Source organism: Lepidochelys kempii, chromosome 3, assembly GCF_965140285.1.
Source record: "Lepidochelys kempii isolate rLepKem1 chromosome 3, rLepKem1.hap1, whole genome shotgun sequence".
Lineage (NCBI taxonomy): Eukaryota > Metazoa > Chordata > Testudines > Cheloniidae > Lepidochelys > Lepidochelys kempii.
In genome coordinates, this window is record NC_136382.1 from 48,308,004 (window position 1) to 48,322,912 (window position 14,909).

At 43.1% G+C, this 14,909-nt stretch overlaps 1 protein-coding gene across 1 annotated transcript in view; it reads right to left on the bottom strand.

Annotated features, from left to right (window-relative positions):
• COL21A1 (collagen type XXI alpha 1 chain) overlaps window positions 1-14,909 on the bottom strand; it is a 193,969-nt gene that overhangs the window by 76,923 nt on the left and 102,137 nt on the right. The window contains exons 13-17 of the mRNA XM_073336269.2: window positions 7,188-7,241; window positions 5,808-5,861; window positions 5,163-5,216; window positions 5,029-5,082; window positions 678-731 (exon numbers count right to left, since the gene is read on the bottom strand). Of these exons, the coding sequence (XP_073192370.2) occupies window positions 678-731; window positions 5,029-5,082; window positions 5,163-5,216; window positions 5,808-5,861; window positions 7,188-7,241 (270 nt within the window). The remainder of the gene's footprint in view (window positions 1-677; window positions 732-5,028; window positions 5,083-5,162; window positions 5,217-5,807; window positions 5,862-7,187; window positions 7,242-14,909) is intronic.

Genomic DNA, 14,909 nt, shown 5'->3' on the forward strand with positions numbered 1-14,909 from the left:
AAAGTCAATGTTAACTACAAATGATGGAATACAAAGGAAGATTTCTTGTGACTACAATGGCATTAATAGACGTTCCAGTGAACAGACTGTAAAAAGTCTTCTGTTCTACTCTGAGAATTATTTATTTATTTAAGAAATTGAAGAAAGAATTTTTGAGTTAGGACTCACTACAAATTTAAGACTTGAACTGTGTTGTTTTTTTTTAAATGTGTCTAATGTTTATTTGAAAATAATTCAAAAACAGCTAGGTTTAACTATAAACTTCCTCTCTACCACATGAATGTACGTTTATTTTAAAGTAATATATGTAATTATACCGTTTAAACAAAAATGTTAACTAGAACATCAATTATGTCTCACTATGCCTTTGTTCTGACAGAAAAGAAGGTATGGTTTTGTATTCAAATTACTGCAGTCTTCAAAATTATATCTATACGTGTGTGTGTGTGTGTATATATATATATATACACACACTATATATGGAGAGAGACAGAGAGACTGCAGTCTTCAAATCAAATTTCATATATATGAATGAAGACTCTACTGTCTATAAAAAGACAGATCTTCCTACTCCTTTTCAGAATACAGCAAACTCTTCAAACTTGGAACAGCTAACATATTAACTAAATCATTCACTAATAAATCATGCTCAATATTTCAGCAGTTCAAACACTTACAGGGTCTCCCAGACGTCCTTCTGGTCCTGTAGAACCAGGCTGCCCAACTTCTCCCTTTAAAATGAAAAGAGCGTTGAATAGGAAACTCAGCCAAGACCAATAAATAATCTTTCTGTGCAAAAAGAATAGTGAATTCAAACGGGAAAACATTTTTAGATGGAAAATAACGAGACACCTGTTCGGCCTCCGGACAGCAGCGTTGTGAGCAAGAACAAGGTGATCCGCAGCAAGGTGCTGTGGCTGACCGAGCAGCTGCACAAGCGCTAACCGAGCAATAGCTTCGGTAGGGGTGGCGCGGGGCGGTGGGCTGGTGAACGCCGGCAGGGCACGGGGGGGCGCAGCTGAGCACCAGCCTGGCAAGAGGGGCTGCCGGACGCCAGCCTGGCGAGGCAGCCCCTCCCCTGCCTGTGTCTGTCAGGTGCTGGGCTGGGGGTGGCTGGGCTGTCGCTGCCCCAAGGGAGCTGGGGACGGGCACTGGCTGGGGTGTGCTGTCTGGGTGCCAGGTTGGTCCGGCCCTGAGCCATGCTGTGGGCAGTGGGGGGCTCCCCCATGGGTAATGGGAGCCCACAGCCCAGGCTGCCAGGGGGATGCTTGGTGCCCCCTGCCGGGCCCTGCCAGCTGGAGCTCTGGCCTCCACAGCCAGGCTGGAGCCCCTGGGAGATCCCCTGAGCCAGGGCTCCTGCTGGGCTGGACCTGGGGCTCCGAGCTGGGTCCCCACTCTCCCAGGCAGCAGCGACGGGCACATGGCTGTGGGAGCTCAGGGCGTGGGCGGCTGCTGCTTCCAGAGCTGGAGCATTCCCAGGAGCACCAGGCAGCCCTAGGGGAGGCTGTGCAGACAGCAGAGAAGCTGGTCTCTGAGCTGAGGCTGCCTGGCCTCATGTGCCAGGCAGGGGTGCCTTGGGCCAGGGCATCGCCCCGGCCCCTGGGGCGCAGGGACTGGTGCCAGGCTGAGTTCTCATGTCCCCCCTGCTGCAGGCAGTTCAGCCCCAGCCTCGCTCTGTCTCCTCTAGGGAGCTGTACCCACTGCGCTGCCACCTTCGCCATGCTCAAGAAGGGGGTGAGTCCTGCCTGCTTCCCACCCGCTCCCATCTTGCCAGCTCTGCTGCAGATCTCTCTGGACCCTGGCCAGGCTGGCTCAGCTGGGCAGTCGTGGGGCTGACTAGGGCCCTGTGTGTCCAGTGCCATGGTCAGTGTCCCCCGACTGCTGCGTGGTGCCTCCTGGTCACCCTGTGCCCTGGGCTGTTCCTGCGTGGGTCGGCTCCTTGAACCTGCCAGCACCAGCGCTGCTCGCAGGCCTTGCTCGCCGGACGGGCACCCGCCATCCCCCAAGTGTCCTGACGCAGGGCCCAGCCGCCATTCCCCGCCTGGCACTTGGCCCAGGCTGCCACTTGCCTGACCCCGCAGGGTCTGGGGTGAGACAGCATGAGAATAAGCCACGTTTAGGGTCAGAGCGGGGAGCCCAGCCATGGGACATGAGGACCCTGGCACCGAAATCATCCCACGCACGCCAGAGCCCGCACACGGCCCCAGCTGGGTGAGAGCCCCTCTCCGGCTGCTTGTCTTCATGCACCCAGGGTTCAGCTGCACCCCAGACAGCGAAAAGGGACTGGTCTTACGTCAGGTCTATGCTGGTGAATTAGCTGGCTCCAGCTGCATGGTCTGGGGTGTGAAATTCACCCCCCCTGCCGACTTAGGCTCTGGTGTAGACAGCGCCGGGCTGCCGCTTGGGGAGATGGGTTACGCTCCGTGCTGGACTGCATGTCTATGCTGCAGCGCCGGCTCTGCCCCTTTCTAGTGTTAATTGCAGGCATGATTCCAGCTGCCATTGTTACTAAGAGTAGTCCTCTGAAAATTATTTCAAGGCACTTCTGAACTATTGCACTACCAAGCAATGACCAAATAATTATGTTCTGATTCAAAACATGCATGTTATTCCTTACTAAAAACTCAAAGAAATAGAAAAAAACCCAAAAAGTTCCAGAAATGAGTGTACACAAATAAAATATGTCTAGAAGTTAAGCTATAAGTTGCTGTCCATTTAATTTACAAAACCTGGGTATGCAGCAACAATTTCTATCACATTCTTTCCCAGAACAAATATGTTTATGAAATTTTGTAAGAGAACAGAAAAGCTCCAACAAAGACAGACTTTTTTTAATCCTCTGATTTTGATTACAACGGAGCCAGAATGAAATACTGCAGATGGCAAAAGGAAGCTGATAAAATGTTTGAATGAAGCAGTAATAAAAGACTTCTGTTAACTATTACATTCTGAAGCAATTATGGCACAAACTCTCTCTCACACTCCATAATAAATTAACTTGGTGAGTGACGGAAGTAAATGAGACTTTCCACACACAACTATTTCAAGAATATTCTACAAAAGGAGATGAAAAAAAGTAGTAACTTTGGGCCTATCATGCACTTATACTAGAATAGTTAATTAAAGGAAAAAAAGATAAATGTATTTTAGTTTGAATGTGTACATTTACATTTTTTTTAATCATATGGTTTACTGTAAGAGTGAAGGCAGATTATATACTCTCAAAATTCATGTTTTTCAAAGACATACATTTCTTGAAAAGGCCATAAGCACATATACATTTGTAAGAAATTTTGTGGAAAACTCTGCGTCAAACTAAGTGTTTAACTGGAACCAAACCCATCTTATCCTATACCAGGGATGAGAGAAAGTTATGAGATTGAGTTTCATTTGGTTCTGATAAAATGAGAGTTCTGGGATGCTGCCTAATTGATTTTATCATCCAAGTAGTCTCAGAAGCAGGGAAACAGCTCCTTTTCATACTACAATATACAGTATATATTTTCAAATGGAATTCCATACTCTTGTATGCACTCAATTTGGATGCCAAATCCAAATCCCTTGATGCACTTATACAAGTCAAAGTTGGGTGATTTCTCAGATGTGTGAATAATTATGACTTGCATGCATCAATGGGATTTTCAGACCAAAGTCAGGTGAATGCAAAAATGCTGAAAACTAAATTGAATGGTGAATAAAAACATGAAATGTTTAAATACTAGAGAAATCCAAAACACTATCAGTTGCTGAAGCATGAAGTAATTTCTTAATACACTATCATCAGAATCTTTTCTAACTTTACCCAGTTTGTTCTACCCATTTTTGAAAGGTGCAGAGAAATCAGAAAATAAAGACTACATCAAATAAGCTTATTACAGTTATGGCCCCCAAAACTTGCCAATTTGACCTAAGATTAAGTAGATAAGCTGAGTATCTTCATTATTCCCTTGTACTTCCTCCCTATAACATCTAAAGGAAATAACCTCAATATTTGCACTGTTTGAAGTATCTTACTGCAAATATTTAATTATTAAAGGCAAGTTTCAAATTTTCAAGGCCACCACCGTACATGTATTCTCCTTGCCAAATATATTCTAAACATAGTATGACCACCAGTACTGTTGTAGATGATCACTTAAATTCAATGAACTTGTCAATACTGAAAGGATTATTTTATGGAACTGAACTATGAAGTAGTTTATTTGACACAAACAAACTTCATTATTGTATCAGACACTGAAAACCAACTTGCATATTGCATTAAAAATTGAAATGCCTAGTGTCTTCCTTATTTCATCTCAGAGTAATGGGAAAACCAATAATCTAATAGGCTCATGACCCACAGCCCCCAGTATGAAGATCAGGCTTTATTCCTTGCACCATCTACTATTAGGAGGCAGATATACATTTAGCTAAGATTGTGAAGAATTGGGAGCTCAACATAATAAAATGAGCTGAAGTAGTTCTCTCTGTTTCCCATGAAACCTGCTAATTCCCATGCACTACCAACTGATGGAGGTGGATTCTTGGTGTTAAATTAGTCAAACATGAGGCATATTTCAGGTTTAGAGCTAGATTGTGCCCGCACATGTGTACGCAGTGTTTTGGGCCATTTTCCCCCTTTCAATAGCTATCATAATAATCAACTCTTTATCATTTGCCTGTATAGGAAAGAATTCTGTGAAGAATATATATATATGCATATCTGATGTTTTAAATTATTCACAGAGTTAGAGGAATACATATGGAAATGGAAAGAACAAGATTAATCCTAAGCAGTCTTTGATAATCACTAATAATACATTCCCAAAATAGCTCTTCAGCAATTGGGCCCTGATCCAAAGCCCACTGAAACCCCAATGGCTTTGACTAATGTCTACCAGTACTAGACACAATTTTTATTTCCAGTTACCACCCTCAAAACACATCCTAGAAATAACTAGACCTATAGCAATGTTATGTAAGGCTTTGGCAAGTTACTGACACTTCAAAAATAAAATACAATTTATTGAATGAATATGTAAATACCTTAAAGCCAGGGCTTCCAGGTAATCCATCCTTCCCATTTCTCCCAGGTTCCCCCTGTGGCAACAGGTAACATGACACTATTAGTAATATTAACAAAGTAAATTTAAAGGCAAAATTGTCCTTATAGAACTTACAGATCGTCCTGGCATTCCTGGAAAACCTGGATCACCTTTTTCCCCTTTAGCACCCTGGAAAAATATAAGAAACAAAAAAAAAAAAAACCAAGGAAAATGATATTTAAATAGTATCCTCAAACTCAGTTACATGATTTCAGCACAACTAATCTGAAATTCACACACTTGTTTGCTTTCATTTCTATGAAAATTTGCAATGGAATTTTCTACATATAAAAGACTATGGACCCTATGCTGTAGTCTTTACGCAGGCAAAAGGCCATTATTATTGAAGTGTAAAATGGGAAACACAGAAATCAAGCAACAACCCTGCTTCAAATGGCTGAGATTTTAGACAGACAAAGATCTGAAAAAAATAAGACTGTAATTTAGAATGTTTTTGCTTGTTTTACACGTGTATGTATGTGTGTGGTGACTGTGTTATATTGGCAGACTAGAATTGATTAGCTGGAAAAAGGAGTTTTCAGGAGGTATCTGAATGAAGAGCTCATATTGGAGCAGAGATATTGTTCCAAACATTGACTTCAACAGAGGTATACCTGAGAATGCACTGTCGGATTCAATCTATGTAAATAAACATTTTACAATGTGAACAAATCAGAAAAATGCTGGCACTTCTTTTTATGATATTCAATTCACACTTGCCTTTTTTCCGTAAATTCCTGGTGGTCCTTGATCTCCCTTAGGGCCCCTTTCACCCTACAACAAAATAAGCATAAAGACATTATTTTGCTTTTAGAATTTGAGCTAATTATATACAGCTACAAACATGATGTATTCCAATTCACTGTTTGCTTAACAAATAGACTGGCTGAAAAGAGGGAATCCCTTTCCATTAATTTTGTTTGCATTTTTAAGGAAAAGCTCTCTCACAGTGGGATGAAACACCAAAAACAAACATTTTCACAGAAAAGGATTAAGAAAAATTCTGTTTCAGGAGAACAGAAACGGAACTTTTTTTGGCTTCCCAGCTGCCCTCAAGAAAATATCTTGTCAATTCAACAGTTCCACTCTTCCTCCCTGCTAACCACTAGCTCTGGGAGCTAGAGAGGCAATGTGCGTCTCAGTTCCCCAGAGCTAGCAGGGGAAGGTGAGGAGGCAGAGTGGCCCATGCTTTGCTGTATTTTGACAAAAGTCTAGTCAAATCTGTAATAGATTCAGCAAAACATTTTGTTTTACCAAAGTGATATTTTCTGACAAAACTAAGAAATGCATAGCTCAGATCTGAAAAACAATCTGCTAAAGAGTTCAGGATGATAAATTAAATGTGATTTCAGAGTGGCAAACTCTTGCCAACAAAGGACACAATTCTGCATGACAGTGAGCATCTTCTGCAAGGTACAGATGGCCTATGAAGTACCACATGCTTAGTATCTCTGGGGAGATGTTCAACAATTCATAGGTTTAATGCCTGTGTTTCCAATGGGAGCTGCTGGGTACTGAGCACTTTTGGAAATCTGGTCAATTCCTTGAGATCTTAAATGGAAGTTTAAAATCTTTGAAAAATCTTTGAAAAGTTGAAAATCTTTGAACAGCTGTGTGTGCTGCATTCTTTTGAAATCTGTCCTGAAAAGTTTAAAATAGACATTAGGAGGCGCTTTAAGGAGTAAGATCAATTGGGCAGTTGAACACACTAGCAAGGGATGTAATTGAGACAACTTCATTGTAGAACATGTTAAATAAGACTTTCAAGGAATTAGTGCAAGGAAGTTCTTCAAAATGCTGGGGGTCAAACTGAATGACCTGAGGAACCTGAGTATAATCAATGATTCTATCATTTGAATACTATTTGCAGAGAAGAGGGCTCTTAGTTTTATTAAAATCAAAATTCAAAGCAATTCATACACAACATGATCCAAAGCCAACAGAAATAAAACATTATCAGTATTAGTCTCGCCTCTTATCTGTGTTTATAGATAAATATTACACATAGAGGTAACTAAAATCACTTTTAAAAGCTATGAAAAGAAGTTTTGGAATAATCCAAAATGGATGGATATTTTACAAGAAGCTTTCGATTTCAACCTTTGATGCTGGCATCCCATGTAATCCAGGAAAACCAGGAAATCCATGCTCACCCTAAAACAACAAATATATTAAAATATGTACATATAACATAAAATAATATTTTCATAACCCAAGTGATTAACAAACCAGGAAGAGACTTAAAACGAAATGGCCTGATCCAAACCCACTGAAGTAAATGGAACAATTCCCACCGACTTCCCGAGGCTTTGGAGAAGACCCAGTCTGAACAACATGATGTTAGTGATGCCAATTTTACATGAATTTGATAATTATTTTTAATGCTACATTAGTTCTCTCCTCAAGGCCCACAATGCCTATACTGCCTCAGATAGTTAGCAGTTTACATTTCTTTATGTAATTAGAAAACTAAAGTTATGTATTGTACATATGAACACATGTATGTGCATATAACCAACAGACATATGTTTACAACAATTGTATACTGCCATCACCCTTTGTACGTTGCTCATCAGCATCTCACAAACACACATTAGCCAATCTTAGCCCCTAGGAATGGTCAGAGTCCTGCCCTCAGTTCTGTCCATTGCTATGCCATGGGGAGCAAGTGCCGTGTAGGAGGCATGCTTTCATACACATAGACCCCACCTGACACTATCAAAGATCCTGGCTGCTCATTTCCCTGCTGATCTCATTAAAACCCCACCCCCTAGTGAAAAGGGTGAGCATTTGTGAGCATGTACAGTATTAGAGACATTTTAAAAACAAACAAACATATAGGCAGTTCAAATAAGCAGCTCCCTTTTTACAGAAAAAAATGTGATAAAAGCAATTGGCCATAAAAAAATTAAGTTGTCCACATTTCTGTAGGAAAGCGTCATGAGCTTAGCTTTGTTTATGAGTTTGGCCTTCCTATTGTCATTGCAACTGCCAGATGTCAGGATTCTCAGTGCTTTTGCTATTGATACTGGAGATATTTATTTGATTATTATTTTCAAGCTCACTTGAACTATTCTAACAGAGGCTAAATTGTATCCCGCTGTCACCTGACCTTAAGAAGCTAGAGAAAGATATTTCAGTAGACGGATTTTATTTTAATCAGCCAACAGAGCATTTGAACACTTACTTTCATGGCCCGTTATCATGGCTTGTCTCTACTTAAATTCACTAACTTTAAATTTAACACATTTACATTAGTTTCAGACAACAGAGGAGAAAATTTAGACTAAATTATGCTGCCCACTTAGTGATTTTATGTAATATTTCAGGTATAAGACAAGAAGGTATGAACGATAGGCCTGAACTGGAGAAATGTTCGACACCCCCTGAGAGGTGTTAAACCCATTCTGAACCATGTAGGATAATACACCTACTTACTATACTGTACCTGTGGTTCTTCAAGTTGTAGTCATTGCGGCTCCGTAGGTGAGAATGCACTTCATGCATCTGCGACTGGATTCTTTTTGCTAGCAGTGTCCATTAGGGTTGTGAATGCTCCTCAAGTTCCCGTGCGAGGGTGTAAGGAGGGTCATGAGTTTTACACTGACTTTAACATCTTGAAGGACCACACTTATTGTAGGATAAGTAACTGTTCTTTCTTCAAGTATGTAACAGTGTGGATCCCACTGTATGTGATTGGCAAGGAGTATCTTCTCCCAGATGGTGGATCTGAGGAGTATCAGATGTGTTCAATAAAGATTGAAGTACTGCTCTTCTAAAATTAGGATCTTCCCTGGTTGCCACATCAAGTCCCTGCAGCAAGTGGTCAGCAGGTTATTCCATGTGGCTGTCTTACAGATCTCTGATATAGGCACATTTTTGAAGCAGGCCAACAAGGTTGCCTGTGCTCTGGTGGAGTGTGCCTTGACTTTTGGAAAGAGATCCTCACCAGCCAGCTGGTAACAGGTAAAATGCACCATGTAACCCACTTGGAGAGCGTCTATGAAGAGATCACCTGACCTTTTGATACACCTGATATGATCACAAGGACACTGGAAGAGAGCCCGAAGGGCTTAGTCCTGTCTAGGCGGCACAGTAGCATTCTGGAAACTCTTCCAGTGTGTGAAGTGTCCTCTCTCCTGGAGAAGAATGAGGTTTCAGAGCACACCATAAGGCAATTGACTAACTGAGGTGGAATTCCGACACTCCCTGAAGAATGAACTGGAGGCAAAGTCCCATCAACACCTTGTCCCCATGAAATGACAAGTATGGTGGTCCAGCCATTGTTACTAGAGAAATTCTCCAGCCTCCACTTTGTCTGCCTGATCTCTATTCTGAACAAGCTGGAACTACTTCACTCTAAGGTGGAAGCTGCCGATAGTCAATTGGCAGAAAGTCCATAATTTCTAAGATGGCGCCTTGGCAAAAGGCCAAATGTGTGTGTGTGGATCAGCAGAATCACAGCTCTGAGATAAACAGCAGTGAGCATGTGCAAAATTGGTGACTACTGTACTTTACTTAAATAAAACCAAGTACAATTTAATACTCCTCAGGAAATTCTGAGCCACTGCTCAATTCAGAATTTGCACAGAAATTAATGTTATGCACAGAATTTCCTTTTCCTCCCACAGAAATGGGCTGCAGAGCTGCTGGCTGCCACTAGGGGGCACTGAACCCAGCAGAGCCCTGCTCAGAAATAGAAAACACTGCCAGGGAGAGGTGGAGGGAGCTGGAGGGTTCCCAGCAGCTGCAGTACCCAGCATGCTCTGGAGGAAGAAGGCAGTGTGCAGGAAACACTGTACAAGCCCGGGACCCAGCATCAAGCTGTTTCTCCTTCTGGATCCTGCGCTCTAGTGAGGAGGGGCTGTGGATGTCTGGGCTGGGGTCGCACCACAGGTAGGCTCTGGGAGGTAGGGGGTGAGGGTGTCTGGCCCCCCTGCTGGGCTCTTAGGGGAACGGGGGCAGAGAAACAGGAATTGGGTTGTTGTTGTATGGGGTTCCTTAATTCTCTACTGCTGGGGGAATTTTTTTGTGTCTGTACTATTACAGACATATAGTTGCTGATAAGTATTTTGAAATAAATTACAAAATAATTGAAACTGGCATGATTATATGGTGTTATTTTGACAAATAAAATATGCAATTTTCCCTGCATTTTAAAATACGGTGTGTGGAATTTTTAATTTTTTTGGTGCAAAATTCCCCCAGGAGTAACTTAACTGCTGTCAGCTGTGTTCCCTGTAAGCTACGCGCCTGAGCGGCTGTGAAGAAATTTAAGTGCTGCCCACCTGATTAGGAGCACGTGTTCAGGTGCCCTCCCCCACATTGCTCTGTCCTGCAGCTGCTCCCAGGACCCTCCTGCTGGTGGTGAAGAGTATGGGAGGGGGGGACGGTGCCGATGTCAGGGTGTCCTCCCACTCCTGTACCCCATCTCTGCAGAGCAGGTGAGAGGCAGGGGACATAGCCTGGTTCAGGACTCAGAGCTGATGCCCAGAAGGGTGAGTGTCTGAGTGCCTTTCTTAAAGAGACAGTGCACTGTTTCTGAGATTTCCCCAATAGTCTGCTCACATAGTCTGTCTCTCTCACACACACTCTCTCTCTCCCCTTCCCCATGTATCCCATCTCCACAGGGGAGTGGAGACAACAGATCTCAGGACAGAGCAGGAGAGCTTTCAGTGAGTGTCTTAGAGAGACAGCGCAGGATGTCTCTCAAACTTTCCCAGCAGCTAGCACACACACTGTCGCTGTGACACACACATTCTCTGTGTCACACTGTTGCACACTCTGTCACATGCACTGTCACACATACACACAAATACTGTCTGTGTCGCACACAGTGTCAAACACTGTGTCAAGCACACACATGCAGCCTCTGTCTCACACACACACACAGTCTCTTTCTCACACTCACCTACCAACACACACTTCTTGGTACTTCCTGCAATGCACATATATTCTCTGTCATTTTATTCTTTCAAAAAGTGTGTTATTTTTGTCTTTTGACTGGTCTATGCATTTCATATTTTTTATTTCTCTTACATTTAAATTTAATTCTTTGAGTAGTGAGTTCTAAAATGCCTAACCTGTCCTGGCTGGAGTAATTATCCCTACTTAACCTTTTAAAAATATATATATATCTAGGTTTTTTGTTTCTACTTGTGGCACACATCCACACATTACCTCGGTGCACATAACAAAATTTATTCCGCACATGGGTGGAAAAAATTAGAGGGAACATTGGCTGTCAGTGATTTGTTCCCAACTAGCCATTTGTAACAAAGTGTTTCGCTTAGAATCACTTAAACTATATGCTATTGTAGTTTGAATGCTCTTTAAACTCGTAATAAGGAATTTATGTTAAGGGATTTTGTCCCTTGTTTAGGATTTTTAGGATATATTGTATTAGGGATTATTAGCTACATTCATAAAAATAAACTTTGATTTGGAAAAGAATAGTGCCTGTGACAATTATCGGAACGTTGTACCCATGTCCTCTAATATTTTTGCTTAACAATCCCAGAAACTTATATCTCAGGAAGGACAACTTAAGGGGGCAATACATAGATTATTCCAGGATGCCCAAAAATCCATTTTGAGGGGGTAACACCATGAGTGCTTGGATGTTGCTGACTCTGCCAATGTGATGACAACAAAGAAGATCATCTTGACAGTAAGGTGATACAATGAACATTCTGAAAAAAAGCTCCATGAGATACAAGAGCTCAAAAGGTAGAGAAATATGCCCCTCTGGTTGAAGCCTTGAGAGCTAAGGGTTACCAGGTCCAGATACACACACCGATCATCGGCGCCTTAGGTGCATGGGACCACAGTAATGAGCGAGTGCTGAGAAAATGCGGAATCAGTCACCGCTACGCTTGGCTGATGCGGCAACTCATGGTGTCAGACACTATCAGGTAGTCGAGGGACATCTACCTAGAACACGTCACTGGACATCGGCAATACCAGGAGGGATGAGCTGGACTGCCGATGAGAAGCGCAGTCAGGAAAGTAATAAATACTTTCCTCATGGATTGTAGTTTCTAAATGGACAACCTACCTAATTCTCAATTACTAAGGGAAAAATTCCACTCATTGATATACTTTGCTTTCCACAACCAAATCTCTGTACAACTTTTCATGAGTGATGTACCAGAGTGAAGAGGGGTGGTCACCCCGCTCCAGCCCTCATGGGGTTAAAGCAGCCCTGGAGAGGGCTGCAGCTGGGGGAAGAGGAGTGAACAGCTGGGGGAAGCTGTGAGTTAGAACAGATGTGGCCAGCTCAATCAGGGCCCAGCTGGCCCTTATGAGAGGGCTGTGGGCCAGAAGCTGGAGGAGTCTCACTCTAGCTCTGGAGTGGGAAGGGCTAGCTGCCTGGGAGCAGGGTACCTAGAGCAGAGCAGAGCTGTGCTGGCGAAGGGCAAAGGGAGCTGGAGAGCTCCAGCCTGGTAAACCCCCAGGCTGCAGGCCTTGGTAAAGGCCCAGAAAGGCAGAGGGGCAGCCTGGGAATAGGCAGAGGCAGCTGGTCCTAACCCCTTGTCAATGATGAGTGGCCATTACACTGCAGTCTGCCCCAATGAGCAGGGGTTAGACGATGACTGGCAGGAGCCACTGAGGCAAGGTGGGTTTAGAGGGTTGGGGGTTCCCCTCGGAGGGGAGACCCAGAGTGTGGGGTATTGCTGCGGCAGAACCCCAAGTAAAGGGCACCGAGGTCCGGGAGGGATACAGGGCCAGCAGCAGAGGGCACTCCGGAGCTGGAAAGAGCTAATGCCCAGACAACCACAGGAGGCGCCACACCGGTGAGTCTTCGCCTCGCCACACCGAGTATTCGGATTCTAATATCTAAACTGTATTGTTAAATCTATTAACCTAAATTTGGGTTATTGCTGATTATATACTCTATGTATCATATGACTTTTTAAAAACTACTGTAACTTTGTATTTGTGGATAATCTAAACACTATACCAAGACATACAGACACTTTTCCCAACCTATGTATTATATAATTTTTTTTAACATTAGCTTTAATAACATTTTTAAATGTGACTGTGGTCCTGAGACAGCATGTCTGGTCAAGAAGGAAAGGAAATGTCCAGTCAACCTCCCATTCAGAGTCAGTCTGATGGCCAAAACTGTCTCAGCCAGTATGGGACTATGATAATAACAGTAGCTTTGTCTCTGGGGATCAAGGGGATTGGTGGGAAGGTGAAGAGGAAACCTCAAGACCAGCAGAGAAAAAAAAAAAAAAGTATCCAGCAGAGATCCTAGACCCATGCTGCCCCTGGAACAAAAGATTCTGCATTTGGCATTCTCAGCTCTGGCAAATAGTTCTGTTATATTAATTTAGATGGAATATATAGGCCACAGGTGTTAATGTAACCTAGTCACTGTCAAACATTAAACACTGTTAAACAAGTTCTGCGGTTTGGTATACAAACACCTCATTTTCTTGTTTACCAGACTTGTCACTGGTGACATCCAGCCACGTCCAGTGTAGCAAGGCGAGGCAGCTACCAAAAGAAGCACTCAATTGACTGGTCTTTGTGCGGCTCTCAGCTGAGCCATCAAATTAGCTGCCGTGCGGTCACAGTGGAGTGCGTGGCTCGAGCTAAGGAAGTTAAGGTCTTCTACTGTAGCTTGGTCTCTCTTTAGACTGATAATCCAGCTATCTATGATCTTCAGGCAGTACCGCTCATGGACTATATGGGGGACAGGCCTTATTTGATGCTGGCAAGAACAGATGTCTTCGCAACAGTGATGAGAGATCTGGCTCCTCCATAAGTAGTGCCATGGGTCCAGTACTGATGGAGTCTGCTGTATCACAGTCTGCTCCATTTTGCTTTGCTTCAGTGCCAGACAAGCTTTGGAGGATTAATCTTCCAATGCCTCCCTGTTTCTATTTAAGTGAAAAGTCAGAGCTCTTCCTCAAGCTCTTGCCCCAGTGTTCTGAGCAGCCTCTTTCTACGGCCTTCTTCGAAATCTGTAGCATCACCTTCAATACTGATGGTCGTGATACCCAGATTTGATCTTGCTGTCAGTACCAGCTCCTTACTTAGATCTGATTTCTTTACCGAAGCCTTAGTAATCATCCTGACTTCTCTATGGAGCATTGGATGGTTTGACTAGTATGGAGTTTTTGAGCCCAGATCTTCGGAGTCCAATGCCACTCTCATAGATTGTTCTAAGAGATGCAACCTGAGTCTGGCATATTGTGACTTTCTGGTTTGAGTGAAGAACAAAAAGGCATCTGCTTGGGATGTGGGATTTGCCCAGAAGAGACACTTGCTATGCTAGTCTTTAAGAAAAGTTAGTCCATCCAATTAGCAAGACTTGAAGTCCACAGGTTCTGAGCCTACCATCTTGAAGTCATTGTATAAAGAGGTCTTTATGGCCAAGGCATATCTGTTTAAAATTGCCATCCAGAAGAGGATTATTCAGTCCAAGAAATTGTAAGTGAAGGAGAGAAGGCTGTTCTGAAATGTTTCAGAAGTTTAGAAAAAGATCGCTCATGCTAGAGTTTTCAGCGGATAGGGACACTGCCAGGTTCCTTCTTGCTTACTTACGGGAAGTAAGATGGAACCGGGGAAGGATCATGGTCATCCCACCCTTTATGCTCTCATGTGGGTGCACCAAATGGCACAGGTTGCATGCAGAGCCCTGATGGACACTGCTAGTGAAAATAATCCAGTTTCATGTGCAGGAGCAATTACAATGGGATCCACACTGATCCACCATCAAAAAAGAATGGACAAATACTTTCTTAAAAGCAATAAAATACAGAAAAACACAAAGAAAGGGACCTTTTTCATGAAGAAGTTGACTTA